At 43.8% G+C, this 19,553-nt stretch overlaps 1 protein-coding gene across 2 annotated transcripts in view; it reads left to right on the plus strand.

Moving 5' to 3' along the window:
* The first annotated feature begins 5 nt into the window (after positions 1-5).
* CCDC191 (coiled-coil domain containing 191) overlaps positions 6-19,553 on the plus strand; it is an 89,767-nt gene continuing 70,219 nt past the window's right edge. The window contains exons 1-4 of one of the 2 annotated variants that reach the window (XM_040980453.1): positions 6-238; positions 2,482-2,520; positions 14,177-14,318; positions 16,345-16,488. In XM_040980453.1, coding sequence (XP_040836387.1) covers positions 149-238; positions 2,482-2,520; positions 14,177-14,318; positions 16,345-16,488 — 415 coding nt within the window. In that variant the 5' untranslated portion in view covers positions 6-148. The remainder of the gene's footprint in view (positions 239-2,481; positions 2,521-14,176; positions 14,319-16,344; positions 16,489-19,553) is intronic. The other variant, XM_040980454.1, reaches the window with a different exon arrangement.

Consider the following 19,553-nt stretch of genomic DNA (forward strand, 5'->3'; position numbering starts at 1 on the left):
TCTTCCTGGGAGTTGTGGTTCGGTGGTGCCTGACGCTAGCTGCCTTTGCTGGTTGGAAGAACTACAACTCCCAGTGCGTCCCGGAAGCAGCCTAGGCGGAGGAGCTGTTGTTACACCTTTGGTGGGATACGGGGCGTGAACCAGGAAAATGTTGCTGGCGCCCCAGGAGAGGCCCTCCTCAAAGAAGAGGCTGGAACTGAGTCGCTGGAAACGGTTCACGAAGAGGCCAAGTCCCAAGGTGATCCCAGGAAGAAGCTTTGGGCTAATGGGGCGGGGAGTGGTTCAGGGAGATTCCGTGTCCCAAGACAGTCGCAGCCCCTCCTGCAGTTCCTACATCTTCCTCGGAGGGACATCGTTAGGAGACCTGTGCAGCTGCCTTTAGTGAAATGTCCTGAAAGTTTTGGGTTATGACTTTTTTAGGGCTCTGGTGGGCAGCCGTGAAGAAACTGTTGCTACTGAACACTGTTCTCAAACTGGAGAGCTTGCCCGTGTCCAGCAGGATGGGAGGAATCTCAAACCTTGTCCCTCTACCTTCAGGACACTTAAATATGTGTTTGTTGGCATGATATTCCCTTTAAATGCTCTGCCACAGCCCCCTCCACTTCCAGTTTCTCATTAAATATATAAAATGAACTCGGGATTACAAATGGATATTGAATATAGGAATACTTGAGTAGCAGATTTAACTGATATTCAAGGGATAGATCCTTTTCATGTGTTATCTCTTTAAGTATTTATTCTATTTTGATTTCTTTGAAAGGCAAACTATGAAGTAGAAACAGAGGAGTTTTCCCTCTACTCCACTCCCCAAATGCCAGTAACAGAAGGACTGAGCCAGGTCCTAACCAGAGGCATGGAGCCCTAGCTGGGCTGCCACGTGGACCTGAGTGCTACCTCCCAGGGTACACAATAACAGGTCCCTGGATGGGAGGTGACAGATGAGGGAGGTGGGGTGAGGCCAGGAATCAATTCCTTGCTCTCTGGCTTCCCAAAGGAGGCTGAATGTGCTGTGCTACCTAAAGACCAAAAACAAACAAACAAAAAACCCCATGATAACCCCATTTCACATCTTACATTTCAGCATCTGTCCATAACATGTGCAAAGTCACAATCACACAGTGTGTGCTTTCCACAGACTACCTTGTTAGCAGTCCCCAAAAGAAATGCTGTAAGTGTAAATGAGGATGCGAAAATGCAGAGGCTTCTGAGCTTTAAGCTACTGAGCCGTTTCACCAGCTGTTGTCACCCTTCAGTTAAGCATTGCTGGAAGAATATTCTGTAGATGCGTGGAAAGAGGAAGGATGTTTGGCTGCTGGTGCTTGTTACCCTGTTGTTGCCTACAGTATAAAAAGGTAAAAACCCGAGAACTTGAAAAATTATTCAGCAGTACAGCTGCATGAATTCACTCTCTGGAAGATATTTTAAAGTTGAAGTATTAGGTAAATGAGAACATACCTTTCCCAGCTCTCTTGCCCGTGTGCTAATTTAGATGTCCTGAATTTTTAGCAAAACAAATGCCTCCATTTGTTTACTATTTCAGGAAACACGAGTTCCTGAGAGTGCAGCCTAATGGTCTGATTTCTAATCACGTCTGACTGATCTGCGTGGATATTAACCATTCATCACTTTCTGCTTTGAAAATGGTAGAAGTTGGATTGAGTAATTCTTACTCCAATCCCTGGTACTTCCTGTACCAAACTGTGTCTCTGATCTTGCTGCAATGTTCTCCTAAAGAGAGCAGAGGGGCACACCCTTTTCCCAGTGCTGTGTTGGATTTTTATGAGAAATGTTATGCCTAGCCTACGAAGTTGTCTTGGCCCTTAACCCTGAGTAGCTTTTATAGAGTCATGATGCCATGGCCAGCTTTGTAGGCAGTGAGTGAAGTTGGCTGTAAGGCTTGGATGCCAACATACCCTCTGTGGGTGCCAATTCATGTCCCAGCTGCGCCCCTTCTGATCCAAATCCCTGCTAATAACGGCTTGGGTGAAGCAGAGGAAGATGGCTCACATCCTTGGGCCCCTGACACCCATGTGAGAAGACCTGGTTTCCTCTTGGCCCACTCCTGGCCTTTGTGACCATTGGTGAGTGAACCAGAAGATAGAAGTCTCTATAACTCTGTCATTCAAATAGATAAATAAATCTTTTTTTTTTTTTAACAAAAATTGTAATTCCTGGCCCCTACCTTAGCCCAGTTCAATCTGAACTTTAAGATGGTCCTAGACAAGAAATAAAAAGAGGCAATGAGCAAGAGAAGACTTCCTATTTATTCATACTGTTATTCTGTGTGCTTTTTATTACTTATTAGCACTCAACTTTCTAATGAAATGCTTTGGAGGAAGAATAAAGGACACTTTCAGTGTTAAATAAAGGGCGCTTTATTGTTAAATGTTAAATAAAGGATACCTTCTATGTTAAAGTTGAGTAAGATATTACTGTATGTTAATACTGAGTATGTTAATATACTGTGTATGTTGTCTGCAGCCTGCTTTTTACCCTGATGACGTGAAGCTCTGGATTAAGGTAAGGGTATTTCAACATGAGGTTAAAAAGGAAATTAAGAGGCATTATCAGATTGAAAAGAAATGTAAGGGTCTCTATTTTGCTTACACTTGGTTATTTTTATTCCTGTATTACTGTATATGTATTACTATGTATGCATTATTATGTACTATAACTTTATTTCCATTTTTCAGTGATTTTGTTGCTTCTTCTGGAAACAGTTCAGCATGAATGTAAGAAAAGTAGTGTGTAGACATGCCTTTTCAAACGTTCTGAGTATGACATGAACAAATGTAGTAGAGATAAACAGAACAGGGAGGGACAAGCCTTGAAAAACATTGTAGTGCCCTACTTCTACTGGTGGAAGGTCTGTAATGTAATTACATTGACAAATAGAACTGACAGGCTATGTGAGTATCAAAAGAAAGAGTTTTCTAATTATTAGAGTGGTCCATAAATGAAGTGAGCATTCTTTAAGACAGGTATGTGCACTTGTGTTTTAAAAGATTTCTTTATTTGAAAGGCAAATTTACAGAGTGAGAAGAAGAGAATAAGAGAGGGGTAACTTCTTCTGCTAGTTTACTTCCCAGATAGCTACAATGGTTAGAGTTGAGCATAGCCAGGAGCCAGGAGCTTCTAATGGGAGTCCCATGTGGGTGCAGGGACCCAAGGACATGGGCCATCGTCTGCTGCTTTTCTAGCCCACCTGCAGGGACCAGGATCAGAAGAGAAGCAGCTGGGACTCGAACCAGCACCCATATGGAATGCTGGTACTACATGAGGTGGCTTTGCCTGCTACACCATGGCACTGGTCCCCAGAAATGTCTTCGATCACTGGAAGTACTCAAGTGGACTATAAAGGATCACTTAATGTTGGGATGAAGAGCATGAGCTTTCAGTGCATAGGAGATTGGAGTAAATAACTTCTGAGATTTGTTTCTAAGTCCAGGTACCATTTAAAATGTGAATGCCACCAAAGCCCTTCAGGTACACACCTCTGAAGGTCAGTTTGGCAACTTTCCATACTCTGGGTAGCGTATATTTCAGAATCATGCACTCCTTTCCTGGGAAAATATTTTTCTGCCAGATAGTATTTTAAAGAGATTTTATCTAAATTGACGTACTGCATCATGGGTACCTGGCGTTAAGTGCCTACTAAGTACTAACACACTGTCTTGGGCAGTAGAACTAAAACAGGACAGAGGAGGTAAAATATCACCCTTCAAAACTTCATAGTCCAGTGGAAGGATAAGCAACTTGTCCACTGATGAAGCGGCAATTGAAGAGGTACGTGGAGCCCAGGAAGGTTTCTTAAGTACTGCAGAAGGCCTGACATGAAAGACAACTGAAATTGACCTACTGTTAGGGAGACTAGCTTCTGAGAAGCCCTCTCCTCCTGCATGTCAGGGGTGGGAAGCCCAGAGCCACATCCCTGCAGGGCTTAGGCACAGTAATTGATTACCATCCCTTCCCGAGAGGAAGATGTAGGGAAACCAGCATGCTGACTTACACCATTTTTCTCCTTCATACCATTGTTGGCCAGCATGACTGTGACTTCTTTTCCCCACTATACTCTCAAATCTCCCATCTTCGGAAAAAAAAAAGTCCTTATTTGACCCTGTAGTCCATTCTGATAGCTGCACAACTTCTTTTGCTTCTCCAGTGTCTTCGATATATACCCTGGACTCCTTGCCTTTGTATTTTTTTTTTTAAAGATATATTTTATCTTTTTTTTTTCTTTAATTGGAAAGGCAGATATACAGAGAAGAGAGACAGAGAGGAAGATCTTCCGTCCAATGATTCACTCCCCAAGTGAGCGCAACGGGCCGATACTATGCCAATCCGAACCCAGGAGCCTCTTCCGGGTCTCCCACGTGGGTGCAGGGTCCCAAAGCCTTGGGCTGTCTTCGACTGCTCTCCCGGGTCACAGGCAGGGAGTTGGAAGGAAAGTGGGGCTGCTGGGATAGAACCGGCGCCCATATGGGATCCGGGGTGTGCTAGGCGAGGACCTTAACCACTTGCGCCACCGCGCTGGGCCCAAGATATATTTTATCTTTATTGGAAAGGAGGATTTACAGAGAGGAGAGACAAAGAGGAAGATCTTCCATCCAATGATTCACTCCCCAAGTGAGCGCAACGGCCCATGCTATGCCAATCTGAAGCCAGGAGCCTCTTCCGGGTCTCCCACGTGGGTGCAGGGTCCCAAAGCTTTGGGCTGTCCTCGACTGCTTTCCCAGGCCACAGGCAGGAAGCTGGATGGGAAGCGGGGCTGCTGGGATTAGAACTGGCGCCCATATGGGATCCCAGGCTTGCAAGGCGAAGACCTTAACTACTGCATTGTCGTGCCGGGCCCTTGCCTTTGTATTTTTATTATCCTCCACTGCCCACTGTTATTTTTCCTTGGTTTCTGATTTTTACCATTTCACAGAGATTGTTATAAATGACCTCCTGGCCAAATTTAGTTATTTCCTCCTGACAGTCCTCAAACTTTTGCAGATTATATTTGATAGTTACTACTTCCTGTGTTGTTGAAATTCTCTCCTTCACTTCATTCTGTTAGCACTGTTTTCTCCTGCTCTCTATCTTCACTTCTTTGTCTTCTATTCATACAGAGTGGTTTTGCTCCCTAACATATCCTGATTGTGGGTGTACCCTAAAGAGATATAACCTCTATATCAAAGGCTTCCAAATCTACTTCGGTAGACAATCTTCTCAAAATCAACTAAGATTTTGTTATATGGAACAAGCATGGATTATGCAGTTAAGAAAGTTCTCTCTTCTGAACTGAAAAGATTGGAGGCTGACACTGTGGCACAGCTACTTAAGCTGCCATCTGTGATACCAATATTACATATGAGTTTCCTTTCAATCCGACCTGCACCACTTTTTGTTCCAGCTTCCTGATAATGTTCCTGGGAAGACAACAGAGGTACCTGGGGCCCTGTCACCCACTTGAAAAACCCAAAGGGGATCCAGGCTTTAGCCTGGTCCAACCCTAGCCATTTTAGCCACTTTGGGAGTGAACTAACAGTTCTAAGATCTCTCTCTCTCTTTCCCCTTTCTCTGTATCTCTGCCTTTCAAATAGGAAAGTAAATAAATATTCAACAAAAAGAAAGCAGATGAAGATTGTTCAACATAAGTTGAGACCTTGCTGAAATAATGTAACCATAGTTTCTCCTGAGATCAAAAATTCACAAATCAATTTGCTCTAGGCTTGCATATGTTCATTGTAAAAGCAAAGGAATGAGATATTTGAGGATAATGTAAGATCATAGTTGAATACCCACCCTTGCTGGAAAAGAGAAGGAAGCTTTTAAAGGACTCATAGGTTGAGGGAGGAGGGTGAGAGTAGGGGAAGTAAAGCTTGGAGATAAATAGGTGACGGATATTGGAGAGAAGTTATCAGAGTTTGTGTTGAGTGATGGAAAACTCTATGTGACATGGTTCAGAATGAGCATGCCAGTAATAGGCTGCTGGACTACTGGAATATCAGACAAACCCTGAACCTGAGATGCTGGTGAGTCATGGATGTAGAAACCACTTCACATCAGGTGCTTGAGTAGAATTAGGAGTCCTGTGGCAGTTCACTTGAAATGCAACAGTCCACCACAATTTACAAATCATCCTTGTCCTGACCTGAGGGAATGACTCATCCAAGTGCATACTGCTGCATTACTGAGCTTTCCAGGCATTCTCATCAAGTCAGTTCTCTCCTCTGGAATCCTTAGTGTTTCTGTATGTCTCTGTCAATCAATTTATAGGATCAGTGCACCCCTCATAGCCCTTTAACTAATAGGGTGTATCTCCTGTGAATACAGTTTCCTTCCCTTCATCAATAGGATCAGTGTTCACTTGGCTTTGACTAATGTTGGACTAATCCTCAGTCTGGAATTCTGATTCTCTCAGTGGCTAATCCAAATCCTTTCCTTTCAGTTTGTCTTGAGATACCTCCCCAGTGAACAGATCCTCTTTGCCCATCCTAAACTCCTGATCCCATTTACCAGGACTCTCTTACAATTATTCTATTGTTCGTATAGGCAGATAGAACGTCAAGCATTTACTGTTATATAGAGTGATTCAAGAGAATTGGCCAGAGGAAGGCATTTGGTGCAGTAATTAAGTCACCACATGGTCCTTGTACCAGTTACTCCGCTTTCCATCCAGCTACTTGCTAATGTGCACCCTGGAAGGTAGCAGGTGATGGCTCAAGTACTTGCATCTCTATCACTTACATGGAGAATCCAGAGTGACTTATGGGCTCCTGGCTTTGGCCTGACATGGCCCTGGCTGTTTGTGGATATTTAGGGAATGAACCAGTAAATGGAAGATGTGTCTCTCTCTCTCTCTTTTAAATAAAAAAAAAAATAGGCACTTTAAAAATAATGTTATTTGCAAAACTATTATGTTTTCAACTGGGTATATGCCAAGTGACTGGTGTTTTTTTTTTAATTTTAATTTTATTTTTGGTGATTTATACATACTTGGGTCATAAGAGTAAAGGACTACAGGAAGGTGGGTGAGATCACCATTTCCACATTCTCTTTTTTTCTTTCCTGTACCTGGGGAAAAGAGGGAAATAAGCCTCCCATCCATTCCAGGGTCCCTGATGTGGGGCACACTCTGGGGGTCCTGCTCAAGAGGTTTCGATAGTTCAATAGTTCTGAATTACTGCCGAACTTGCCACTCCAAGCACAATGAAATCTCTCCAGAATCCACTGGGTGACATAGTTTGTCCACCTTAGAGTCTCTGTTTGCCCAGATATTCACTGCCAAAACTTGGCTGGGGTAGTTGATCAATTTGTTTTGTCCACCGTCTTCTATTGTGGTACCAAGTGTCCTCTGTAGACTCCAATGTATTGCCATATCCTCCATGTGCACCCAGAGATACTGTCCACTGCTCTGTCTAAGCCCCTGAGAAGGCCCAGCGCTGATACATGCACTCCACGGTCAGACCACGGAACCCAGAATTCTTTCCATGGTTGGGGTTCAGCTGGGGGAATCCCTGAAGAAACTTCATCTGAGGTGATCTCAGATCTAACTCTTCATGTGTGCCTGCTAATACAGGGTCTGGCACAGCCCGCTGCCCCATCAGTTTATGCATATGCTGGTGGTTGTAATTGTCGAGTCAGTTCTGCCTTCAGCCCTGTCTGTGACACAAACAACATATTGCAGCCCAGCCCAATCCTGCTCACCACACACTCGGCATTCATGTACACCAGTGGAAGCTGCAGCCTAGTTGGAGAAACCTGCATTAACCCCCTCTAGGCCTGCCCCCTGCCCTGCTTCCTGTGATTGCCAGTATGTACAGCCAACTGGTCCAGTTCGTGCCACATCCCATTCAGGTCTCATATGGGTCAGTGGGCCTTGAAGCCTAGTTCAATTCAACCAACCCCACTATCCAGTTCACACACGAGCCAGTGGGTACCATTCTCTGTCTAGCCACGCCTGCCCCAGTCCTGGTTCTTATGTTCACCAGTCAGAGTGGCAAGCCAGGAGGGAGGTGCCACTGTTTCCCTCGTGGACCCACTCCTACCCTGGATCCTGCACTCCTCAGGTGGTTCTGCAGTTTAACTTGACAGAATTAGCCCCCAGTGCCAGCATCTGCCAGCTGATGCTGCTGCAAAGCCCAACCAGCCCAATCCCACTGTGGCTTGTGCATGTACCAGGAGGAACAGTTAACCCAGCCTGGCTTTTCCCTGATCCAGTTCACGTGAGGCCAACAGGGTTATAGCCATGTCTAGCCTAATCTGCCCCCATCCCAACTCTCACACTCACCAGTGGGAGTGGTGATCCAGCAGGGGAGCACCGTGCAGCCATCCTACCAGCTTTGTCCCCTCTCCCCTAGAGTCTCATGTGTGCTGGTTGGGTGCTATGGCCCAGTCTGGCATGGCCCGCCTCACCTCGGCATTTGCCAGTGGGTGCTGTATCTTGGCCAGGCCTGGCCTACTCGCAGTTCAGCTCATGCTGGTGAGGGCTACAGCCTAGCCCAGTCTAGCTGGCCCCTACTCCTGGTCCTCATGTGAACTGACGTGTGTTGTGACCCAACTTGGCCCAACACTTGAAGAACCTCTGTATCAAAATCCCAACCATTTGCTCATAGCTCATTGCTACTAAGAAACTGTGTGAGTTTGCAGGCCTTTGTGACCTTTAGCACTGATTCTTATGAAATCAAGGCCCACCTAAGTCTGGTTATCTCACAGGTGGCTCCAAGTAATTAATTGGGTGCTTACTTTCGTTGCTGGAGGCATGGGCTGTCCAGCTGAGATAGGTAGGGAATGTGTGGTATTTCCCCTCACCTTGCAGGCTATTGTGAATTGTCCCTTTCCAAGCTATTGTGGACTGCCCCTATAAAAACCCTATAAATGGGGCCCGGCGCAGTGGCGCAAGTGGTTACGGTCCTCGCCTAGCACGCCCGGGATCCCATATGGGCGCCGGTTCTAATCCCGGCAGCCCCGCTTCCCTTCCAGCTTCCCTTCCAGCTCCCTGCCTGTGGCCTGGGAAAGCAGTCGAGGACGGCCCAAAGCTTTGGGACCCTGCACCCGCGTGGGAGACCCGGAAGAGGCTCCTGGCTTCGGACTGGCATAGCATCGACCGTTGCGCTCACTTGGGGAGTGAAACATCGGATGGAAGATCTTCCTCTCTGTCTCTCCTCTCTGTATATCTGCCTTTCCAATGAAAAAATAATAAAAATAAATCTTTAAAAAAAAAAAAAACCCTATAAATGTGCTGTTCTGGGCCACACTCTGGTAAGGGGTGTTGTTCCTGACTGGCTGGGTCGTCAGCCAGCTCTGCCTGCTCTCAACCAAGAACCTGGGCTCAGATGTGCTGAGCTTGAATAAACCATCTTTGTGCACTTGGATTTACTTCAGACTCCTGGTGATTTCTGGGGATCTCAAAATCTGGGCACAACACCCACACTGCATTCTGGTACTCAGATTCGCCAGTGGGTGATATGAACTGGCCCAGCCTGGTTCACCCCCCGACCTGCACCTAATATATGCCCACGAGTACCATGCCCTGGCCTGGACTTGGCTACTTCCTACCACAGTTTTTGTGCTCCACAGACTTAACTCACTTCGCCACAGAGCTAGCCCTAGGAAAAGTCATTTTCAAAGCAGGTCAGATGACAATACAAATAAGCCTTTGAATAAGCCTTTCTTTGTTTGTTTGTGTAGCAAATGGCTAACTTGTTAAAAGTGTGAAGCACTAGGCCTGGCACAGTAACATAGTGGCTAAATCCTCGCCTTGTATGTGCTGGGATCCCATTTGGATGCTGATTTGTGTCCTAGCTGCTCCATTTCCCATCTAGCTACCTGCTGTTGCCTGGGAAAGCAGTCGAGGATGGCCCAAAGCATTGGGACCCTGCACCTGTGTGGGAAACCTGGAAGAAGCTCCTGGCTTCTGGCTTTGGTTCGGCTCACCCCCGGCTGTTGTGGCTACTTGGGGAGTGAACCAATGAACAGAAGGTCTTTTTCTCTGTATCTCCTCTCTATAGATCTCTCTGTCCAGTGGAAATAAATAAACCTTGAGAAAAAAATAGTTCAAGAGACCATTATGGTCGGGGAAATAAGTTAAACCCAAAAGGACAAATACATGTTCTCTCTGACATAAGGCAAATTTCATGCAAAGTATAAGCTCAATAGCCCTTTCAATACTATTTCTGCTGCAACTCATGTGTTTTGATATTTTTGTTTGAATTTTCATTTCTTCGAAATGTTTCTTTAGTCTTATTAAATTCTTTACTGACTCATAGGTTGTTCAGTAGCATCATTTTCTCCAAGAAGGTTTTTTTCATTTCTTCAGGGATGCATAGATCATTCAGTAAAATGTTATCTAACTTCATGTTGTTGTAAATTTTTAAACTTTATTTCTGTTGTTGATTTTGTTTTATGACTTTTCATTTAAGGGAATGTATTTGCTGTATAATAGAGACTGTCATATCCAGATGTGAAGATATAATGCAGTATGTATCTCTACTTCCAAATCAAAGATTGACTCCCAAAGAAACCGATAAATATATATTGAAAATAGGATGCTCTGCTACTGTCCATACCTACAATGTCAGGAAGCGCTTAAATAGCAGAGTGATGGACTTATGACTGCTTATGAAGGAATAGACTATTGCAAAAATATAAGGGAAACCCATGGGAAGGGAAGGGAATTTGAAGAAAGGAAATCCCAGAGCCTCTAGAATTGTATCCTACAATATAGATATAGACATAGATATAGATATAGACATAGACATAGACATAGATATAATTTAAAAGATTGTGTTAATGATATACATACCATTGAATATAAATAAAACTTTAAATGATTTTGTATTATTTGAGGGAAACAGAAGAAAAAAACTTATTTAATACTATCAGGTCATGTCTTTTACTTCCTTTCTTTACGAATTGCTTTGTATTTTTATAAATGAGTTTGCCATGGCCACACTCTGCCATTAACTCGCCTCAGCATTAACTAAAGCTTATACCAACTTTCTTTGTAAAACTTAGATTTTTGTGTATCATTTCCTAAATAAAATATCCTAGAGGAACTGAAAAAAAAAGTTTATAAAAGTGGGAACACTGTTCTAGGTACTGGGGTTCACTTGTGACGAAATCAGTAATGCCTGCTAACATTCTGCTTGGGGGCAGACAGTAAATGTATAAGGGTCCTTTAAAAATTTTGTTGAAAAGCAGGATTAAAAGGTAAATATATTTCAGTGACAAAATGTTTTGAAATTGATGCATGATGTTTTATAATTCCATGAACCTTTTATTTATTTATTTATTTTTACAGTAAATTTATTTTTGGTGATGCTTACATAGTTAAGAATGCATGCTCATGTGGACCACTGATTAGGGTGGAGAGGGTCCAGGAATGGAGAAAGTGGGTGAAACAATTGTTTCCAATCTTCTTTTCTAAATATATTGTTGTACGCTTCGATTCAGATAGCTTTCGTATCAAAACAAACACCTTTTTATTCTACTTTCCATGAATCTTTTGGAATCTCCTCCTATTGTAAGGGAATGAGTGCTCTAGAGAAGGAGCAGAGGATGGGGAATGCGGGGGCAGGAAGAGGGTGGTGACTGTTTCATAGATTGACTGGAAAAGGCCTCATTGAGAAAGAAACGTTTGAGTGGACGTCTGTAGGAGAGTATTCCAGAAAGCGGGAAGGGAACAGAAGGGCTGTGAGCATGGAGCACATGCGGGAGATCCTTGGAGGGCCGAGCAACGGGTCCAGTGTGGCTAAGACGAGAGTGAGCAAGGGAAGGGCAGCAGTAAGGAGGCTGAGTCTCCTGGGGCCTGGTGGCCAGGACCTTCTGCTTTGTTCAAGATAGAGAACCACTGAAGAACCGAGTGGAGCTGGGATGTGAAATGGCTTTCATTGTCAAGAGATGCTGTGACAGGAGCCTATTCGGATGTGCTCTGGACTGAGGGGGTGGCAGTGGAGGTGATGGAAAAGGAACAGATTCTGGATATATTTTGGAGATTCAGGCAGTGTGTCTCCTGACAGGTTGTACACTGCCTGCGGGTGGGGATGCAGTGTGATCACAGCTCGCACTACCTGTGTTAGAAGGTTGGAAACAGCAAGCCTGCAGGGAAAAGCACGGGTGGGGACAAAGAGTTCTTGTAAAATAAGTTAGAATGCCAAGGCTGACGTCTCATCTCCAGTTCTCTTTCTCCATTCCCAGAAATTTGGTCATTTTTTTATTAGACTCATTTAGTTTTAAATAAAACATTCCAGTTCATTTAGTGTTTATTACAAGTTTACTGAATCGGTAGTTTTCCTACTATCTGATGGGATGCTTCTTCCAGTGGTAGGACTTGGAGAAAATTGTATTTACTCTGCCTGTAGTTCATTTATGTGCAAGTCCTTAGTGGCGTGGAAAGTAACAAAAATATTATATTTTTATTTGAAATAAAATATCCAGCTCTCAGGAACCAATATGAGTATTCCAAAATAAAAGTCATCTAAAGCCTGAATAACCTTTTATCCAAATACAGACATTATAAACATGTTAGAACTGAGTAAAATACTGCAATTTGCTTAATATGAGCAAAAAATTCATGGGAAATGTATATCGTCAAAAAGTATGCCTGGGGCCCGGCAGCATGGCCTAGCAGCTGAAGTCCTCGCCTGGAACGTGTCAGGATCCCATATGGGCGCCAGGTCTAATCCCGGCTGCTCCACTACCTGTCCAGCTCCCAGCTTGTGGCCTGGGAAAGCAGTCGAGGACGGCCCAAAGCCTTGGGACCCTGCACCCGTGTGGGAGACACAGAAGAAGTTCCTGGATCCTGGCTTTGGATCGGCATAGCATGGGCCATAGTGGTCACTTGGGGAGTGAATCATTGGACAGAAGATCTTCCTCTCTGTCTCTCCTCCTCTCTGTATATCTGACTTTCCAATAAATAAATAAATCTTTTTAAAAAAAATTATGCCTGGGGCCCGGTGTGGTGGCTCAGTGGTTAAGGTCCTCGCCTTGCACGCCCGGGATCCCATACGGGCGCTGGTTCTAATCCCAGCAGCCCCGCTTCCCTTCCAGCTCCCTGCCTGTGACCTGGGAAAGCAGTCGAGGACGGCCCAAAGCTTTGGGAACCTGCACCCGCGTGGGAGACCCGGAAGAGGCTCCTGGGTTCGGATTGGCATAGTATCGGCTGTTGCGCTCACTTGGGGAGTGAATCAGTGGACGGAAGATCTTCCTCTCTGTCTCTCCTCTCTGTATATCCGCCTTTCCAATAAAAAAAAATAATAAAAAAATAAATCTTTAAAAAAAATTATGCCTGAATTTCAAGTATTTTTTTCTACCAAAACCAACTTTTTTTTATATTTTATTTTTAATAGTGTTTACATAGTTGAGAGGGATGCACGCCCATGTGGGCCCCTGATGAGGGTGGAGAAAGTCAGGAATGGAGGAAAGTAGGGGCAGAAATATTTCGGGGTTTTTTTTTGTTTTGTTTCTTTTGTTTTGTTTTTAGATTTTTAAATTTTTATTGGAAAGTCAGATATCCAGAGAGGAGGAGAGACAGAGAGGAAGATCTTCCATACGATGATTCACTCCCCAAATTACTGCAAAGGCTGGAGCAGTGCCGATCCAAAGCCAGGAGCAAGGACCTTCTTCTGTGTCTCCCACACGGGTGCAGGATCCCAAGGCTCTGGGCCGTCCTCAGCTGATTTCCAGGCCACAAGCAGGGAGCTGGACAGGAAGCGAGGCCGCTGGGACACGAACCGGCGTCATAAGGGATCCCAGCACGTTCAAGGTAAGGACTTCAGCTGCTAGGCCACTGCACTGGGCCCAAAATTACATCAGTACCTTGTGATGGGGGACAATCCTCTGATGATGCTGTAGAAACTCACGGTGGAGAAGAGTATTTCAGTGGTGTTGCCTGAGTGGTTTTGATAGCTCTGAGATTTTAATTTAATTTTAAAAAATTTCATTATTTAATTTGAATAAAAAACATTTTGATTTTCATTTTTTCCATTAGTCTTTTGAAGTACCCTCATGTATAAGATACCAGACAATTATTTGGGGTGGGTTTTTTAAACCTCAGAATTATTTCAAAAATGAAAAATGAAAAAAGAAGAAGAAAGAATCTTGGTAGAAAATCAGATTCTTGCATAGGAGTTAAATTCTTTAACTAAACAAAGTCATTGTCACCTTAATGGAATTTTTTTTTGTGTTGCAGAAAGTGGAGGAGGCTTCAGAATTTGCAGTTTCAGAAGCATTTTCTGCCAGAAATCCAGATTTACCCAGAAAGCGTTGGGGCCAAATCCCAGATTTGGAAATAACTGAACAAATAGGTTATCATGATGAAGTGTATGCGGAAGGTGAGAGAAGGCTTTTTCCCCCCCACTGTGATGTTAACTGCTTTTAAAATATAACGCATGATGTGTTTGAAAATGCAGAATGGAAATTTTTTTACTCTTGTTCTTAATTTTTGCTTTGTCCAACTGCCCTGAAGCTCATTTGCTGTGGGGTTAGCTCCAGTGTAGACAAGTAACACACGAAAAGCCAGTTTTGTTCTGAGACAAAATCCACCACCTCCCGAGGCTGCTTGACTCCCCGTTAACTAGTCAGTTGTTGCACAGTGTTAGCCTGTTGTGGAGATTGGAAAACGTTAAGTTGGTCTGGCATTGCACAAATAATTTGACCACTATTTCGTAAGAACAGTTTTATTCCTTAGGAAGAAAACCTGAAGCCATCTCTATCTTCTAAAAGCACTTGCTTTTTAGAATTCCGTTAATTTAGATACTGATGCTCCAAAGAACGCTGCCACTTAGAGATTTAAAAGGATCAGGAGAAATTATCAATATGGAAAGGAAGAGGCCACTGTGGTGCAGGAAAGATCATCCCACAAACCAACTCCCGTTTGGGTCATTTATGTCTCCAGTCACTTAGTTTGCTTTTTCATTTATTCAGCATGTGCAGTTTTTTACCTTTTTGTCTTTTTTGGGGGAGGGGGGTTGGTTTGTTTGAGGCTAAAGAGTTTTTATTGCGAGGGTCTGTCCTTGTGAGTATGGGATGTTTAACACTGGCCCTGGCCGCTCCATACTAGATACCAGTATCATTTCCACAGTTGTGACGGACAAAAAATGCGATCTGCGTGGGCATTTGGCCTTGTGATTAAGGCTCTCAATAAGATGCCCGTGTCACATATTGGAGTGTTTAAGATTCATTTATTTTTTCCCTCCGAGCACTGGGCTACGGTACCCAACTCTAACTTCAAGCTCCAGCTTCCAGCTAATGTAGATCCTGGGAGGTAGTGGTGATGACTCAACTGACTGAGTGCCTACCACCCGTGTAGAAGACCTACACGGGATTCTTGTATTCTTGCTTTGATTTCCAGCCTGGCCCAGTCCAAGCCTATTGTAGGCATTTAGAGAGTGAAGCAGCAGATGGGCATTTTCCATCTCTCCATCGCTTAAGTAAGTGAAGATGTCTTTAAAAAATTACTCCAGACATTGCCATTTGTCCACTGTGGGGTTAATTTGATGATTGCCACCCTGAACCTGATCCATGTGTTACCTATTTCCCCTCATCTCCTGCTGTTCTCCTCTCCTCTTCAGCAACATTGGCCTCTTTCTGTTTCCTTAACGTGGTAAATATTCCTGCCCGAAGGCTTTCGCATTTACTTTCCCGCTGCATGGAAGGATGTCCCTTTATGTATCCAGGTGGCTTTCGACATCACATCCTTCTCCGTGAACCCTTCTTTGGCCGCTGAATTTAAAACTTAACCCCTATCTTCTGTACTGTACTTTGTTCACCTTTCCATGCTTTGCTTTTTTTTTCTTATTTATTTTTTGAAACATTTTTTTATTTGTTTATTTGAAAGAGTTACAGAGAGATTGAGAAGGGAGAGGTAGAGAGAAACATTCTTTTGGTTCATTCTCCAGATGGCCACACCAATCAGTGCTGAGCCAGACCAAAGCCAGGAGCCAGGAACTTCCTCCAAGTCTCCTGTGAGGGTAGCAGGGACCCAAGCACTTAGGCTGTGTGCCATTGTTTTTCCCAGGTCCATTGGTAGGGAGCTGGATCAGAACTGGAGTAGCTGGATCATGAGCCATGTGGGTTGATGGCATTGCTGATGATGGCTTTTAACTGCTTGGCCACAATGCCAGCCCTGTCTTATTTGTGATGATGATGATGATTATCTCTCTTTCTCAATTACAATATAAACTTGGTGATAGTGGGGGTTTATTTTTCCAATTTTGTTCACAGCTATATTCCCAGAGTCTAGAACTGTATGTGATGCATGAAAGATATTCATTATGTATTGAATCAATGAAACTAATAAATGAAGACAGTCTCTTAAGTAATTGAAATACTTAAAAGATGTTTTTCTTTTATTGATAGCTCAGGAGCTAGTCAATGACTGGTTAGACACCAAACTTAAGCAAGAATTAACCAGTGATGGAGAAGGTGATGCTGAAAGCACGGTGTTCAGTGTCACTCCTACGGAAGAAGCCAGAAGTCACTGGAAGTATGACAAGTTTGATGGTAAGAATGTATCTGACTGTTCTAAGCTCCACCATCTAATGAATGGTTCTAAAAAATGTTTTTAGTTGTTTGTTTTTCTCTTGACTTTTAAAAATCATTATTGGTTTCTATGATAGGGTTCTGTACACACAAGGATTCCCCTTTGTGTGTATGGATCCCCATCCCCTTGTTTTTAGTTGTTTTGAATGATAAATGATGTAGTATTTGACTTCTGTGTTTACTTACTTTTGTTATTGGTTTTAGGTGTTATTAATTGAATGAAAATTATTTGAGTATAAATTTGTGGTGTTTTATGTGGTGTTTGACATGGTGGTTAAGATATTACTTGGAAGCCTGTGCCCCATGCCAGAGTACCTGGGTTGGATCCCAGATCTGCTTCCAATTCCAACATTCCTGCTAATGCACAGCCAGGAAAGCTGCAAGTGAGGGCTTAAGTACTTTGGTCCCTGTCATTGATATGGGAGGTCCAGAATGAGTTCTAGGGTTCTGGCTTCAGCCTGACCCAGGCCTGGTTATCATAGGCACTTAGGATTGAAACCAGCAAATGGAAGATTTCCCTATTTCTGTCATTTTCTCTGTCTGCCTCTCAGTTAAATACATAAATAAATATAACTTTATTATTTGTATTTCTGTTTATGACTGTAATTGCAATTAATGTTGCTTAAGAGCACCTCTTCCCCATCTATCATTGGGTAACTATTTCAGTGGAGAATATTCTGCGAAAATATTCATGGCCCATTTTCTTTTACAAAATGCTTCTTATATTTTTATCAGTTGTCATTTACAAGGGAGGTTATTACCTTCCTAATTATTTCCTGAAAGATGAAAGAGGTAACACAATTGAGTGCAGAGCTAGTATCAGACATAGGTAACTTGTGAGGTTTTCTTTTTTCTTTCTTTAAGAGTCATATATTTTGATTGAATTGCAGGGGAGAGAGGGAGAGAGAGAGGTCTTCCATCCCCTGATTCACTCCCCAAACAGCCACTATAGCTGGGGCTAGGCCATGCTGAAGCCAGGAGCCAGGAGTTTCATCCGGATCTCCACATTGGTGGCAGGAGCACAAGTGCTTGGACCATCTTATGCTGCTTTTCCCAGGCCATTAGCTGGGTTGGAAGCAGGGCTGCTATGACATGAATCAGTTCCCATACAGAATGCCAAGCTTTACAGGTTGTGATTTCACATGCCACACCATAACATCAATCCAATGAGGTTTTCTTAAATGTTCTCAAAGTCTGTGATTTTTGAGGTAAATGTGTTGAAAATCGGCTGAAATGTACTCGGAGAATCCACCAGGTAACATTCTTTGTTTATGACTACAAAATGCTCAATTGGAAGAGTCACAAAGTTATAAAAGCTTGCCTTTTTTTTAAAGATTCATTTATTAAATAACCAAAAGAGAGTAGGAATGATGACACGATCAGAAAAAATAGACTTTAGGACAAAAACAGACTGTGCTAAGACAAAAAACTCTGTAGAAGATGCAACTATTATAAATATACAAACGAAAGAGCCCAAAAATAGAGTAAGACAAAACTGACAAAATTGGAAAGATAAGTTCAATAATAGTAAGCAGAGACTTCAGTATTCCATAGGTCACCAACAGTCTGGTCTTTGTTGATGGTGCCAAGTCAGAATAATGAAAACAGCATTTGAGGATAAAGTAAAATTTATTCCACCAGTGGAATAAGGATGTAGCAGATGAACATGTAAGAAGCTATCATTTTCCGGGCCCGGCGCAGTGGCGCAGTGGTTAAGGTCCTCGCCTTACACGCCCGGGGTTCCCATGTGGGCACCGGTTCTATCCCAGCTGCCCCGCTTCCCTTCCAGCTCCCTGCCTGTGGCCCGGGAAGGCAGTCGAGGACAGCCCAAAGCCTTGGGACCCTGCACCCATGTGGGAGACCCGGAAGAGGCTCCTGGCATCGGATTGGCATAGCATGGGCCGTTGCGGCTCACTTGGGGAGTGAATCATCGGATGGAAGATCTTCCTCTCTGTCTCTCCTCTCTGTATATCCGCCTTTCCAATAAAAACATAATAAAAATAAATCTTTAAAAAAAAAAGAAGCTATCATTTTCCCAAGTAAAGACAGTTCAGCATTTTTTTTAAAGATTTATTTATTTTGGGCCCGGCACCATGGCCTAGAGGCCAAAGTCCTTGCCTTGAACGCTCTGGGATCCCATATGAGTGCCAGTTCTAAAATCCCAGCAGCTCCACTTCCTGTCCAGCTCCCTGCCTGTGTCCTGGGAAAGCAGTCAAGGCTGGCCCAAAGCCTTGGGACCCTGTACCCATGTGGAAGACCTGGAGGAAGTTCCTGGCTCCTGGCTTTGCATTGGTGCAAAACCATCCATTGAGGTCACCTGGGGAGTGAATCATTGGACGGAAGATCTTCCTCTCTGTTTCTCCTTTCTCTGTATATGACTTTGCAATAAAAAAAATAAATATTTTTAAAAGATTTATTTATTTATTGGAAAGTCAGATATATAGAGAGGAGAGACGGAGAGGAAGATCTTCCGTCCAATGATTCACTCCCCAAGTGAGTGCAACGGCCCATGCTATGCCGATTCGAAGCCAGTATCCAGGAACTTCTTCTGTGTCTTCCATATGCGTGCAGGGTCCCAAAGCCTTGGGTCGTCCTCGACTGCTTTACCCAGGCCACATGCAGGGAGCTGGACAGGAAGTGGAGCAGCCGGGATTAGACCTGGTGCGCATATGATGGATCCCAGCACGTTCAAGGCAACGACTTTAGCCACTAGGTCACACCGCCGGGCCCCAAGCTTATTTTTTTAAAGATTTATTTTTATTGCAAAGTCAGATATAGAGACAGGAGGAGAGATAGAGAAGAAGATCTTCCACCTGTTAACTCACTCTCCAGTGGCTGCAATTCCTGCATTTGAGACAATCTGAAGCCAGGAGCTGTGAGTCACGAGCCTCTTCTGGGTCTCCCATGCAGGTACAGGGTCCCAAGGCCTTGGGCCGTCCTCAACTGCTTTCCCAGGCCACATGCAGGGAGCTGGGTGGGAAGTGGAGCCATCGGGATTAGAACCAGCATCCGTATGGGATCCCAGC

The sequence above is a fragment of the Ochotona curzoniae genome, unplaced genomic scaffold (genome assembly GCF_017591425.1).
Source record: "Ochotona curzoniae isolate NIBS_2020 unplaced genomic scaffold, NIBS_Ocur_1.0 contig_3498, whole genome shotgun sequence".
Taxonomy (NCBI): Eukaryota; Metazoa; Chordata; class Mammalia; order Lagomorpha; family Ochotonidae; genus Ochotona; species Ochotona curzoniae.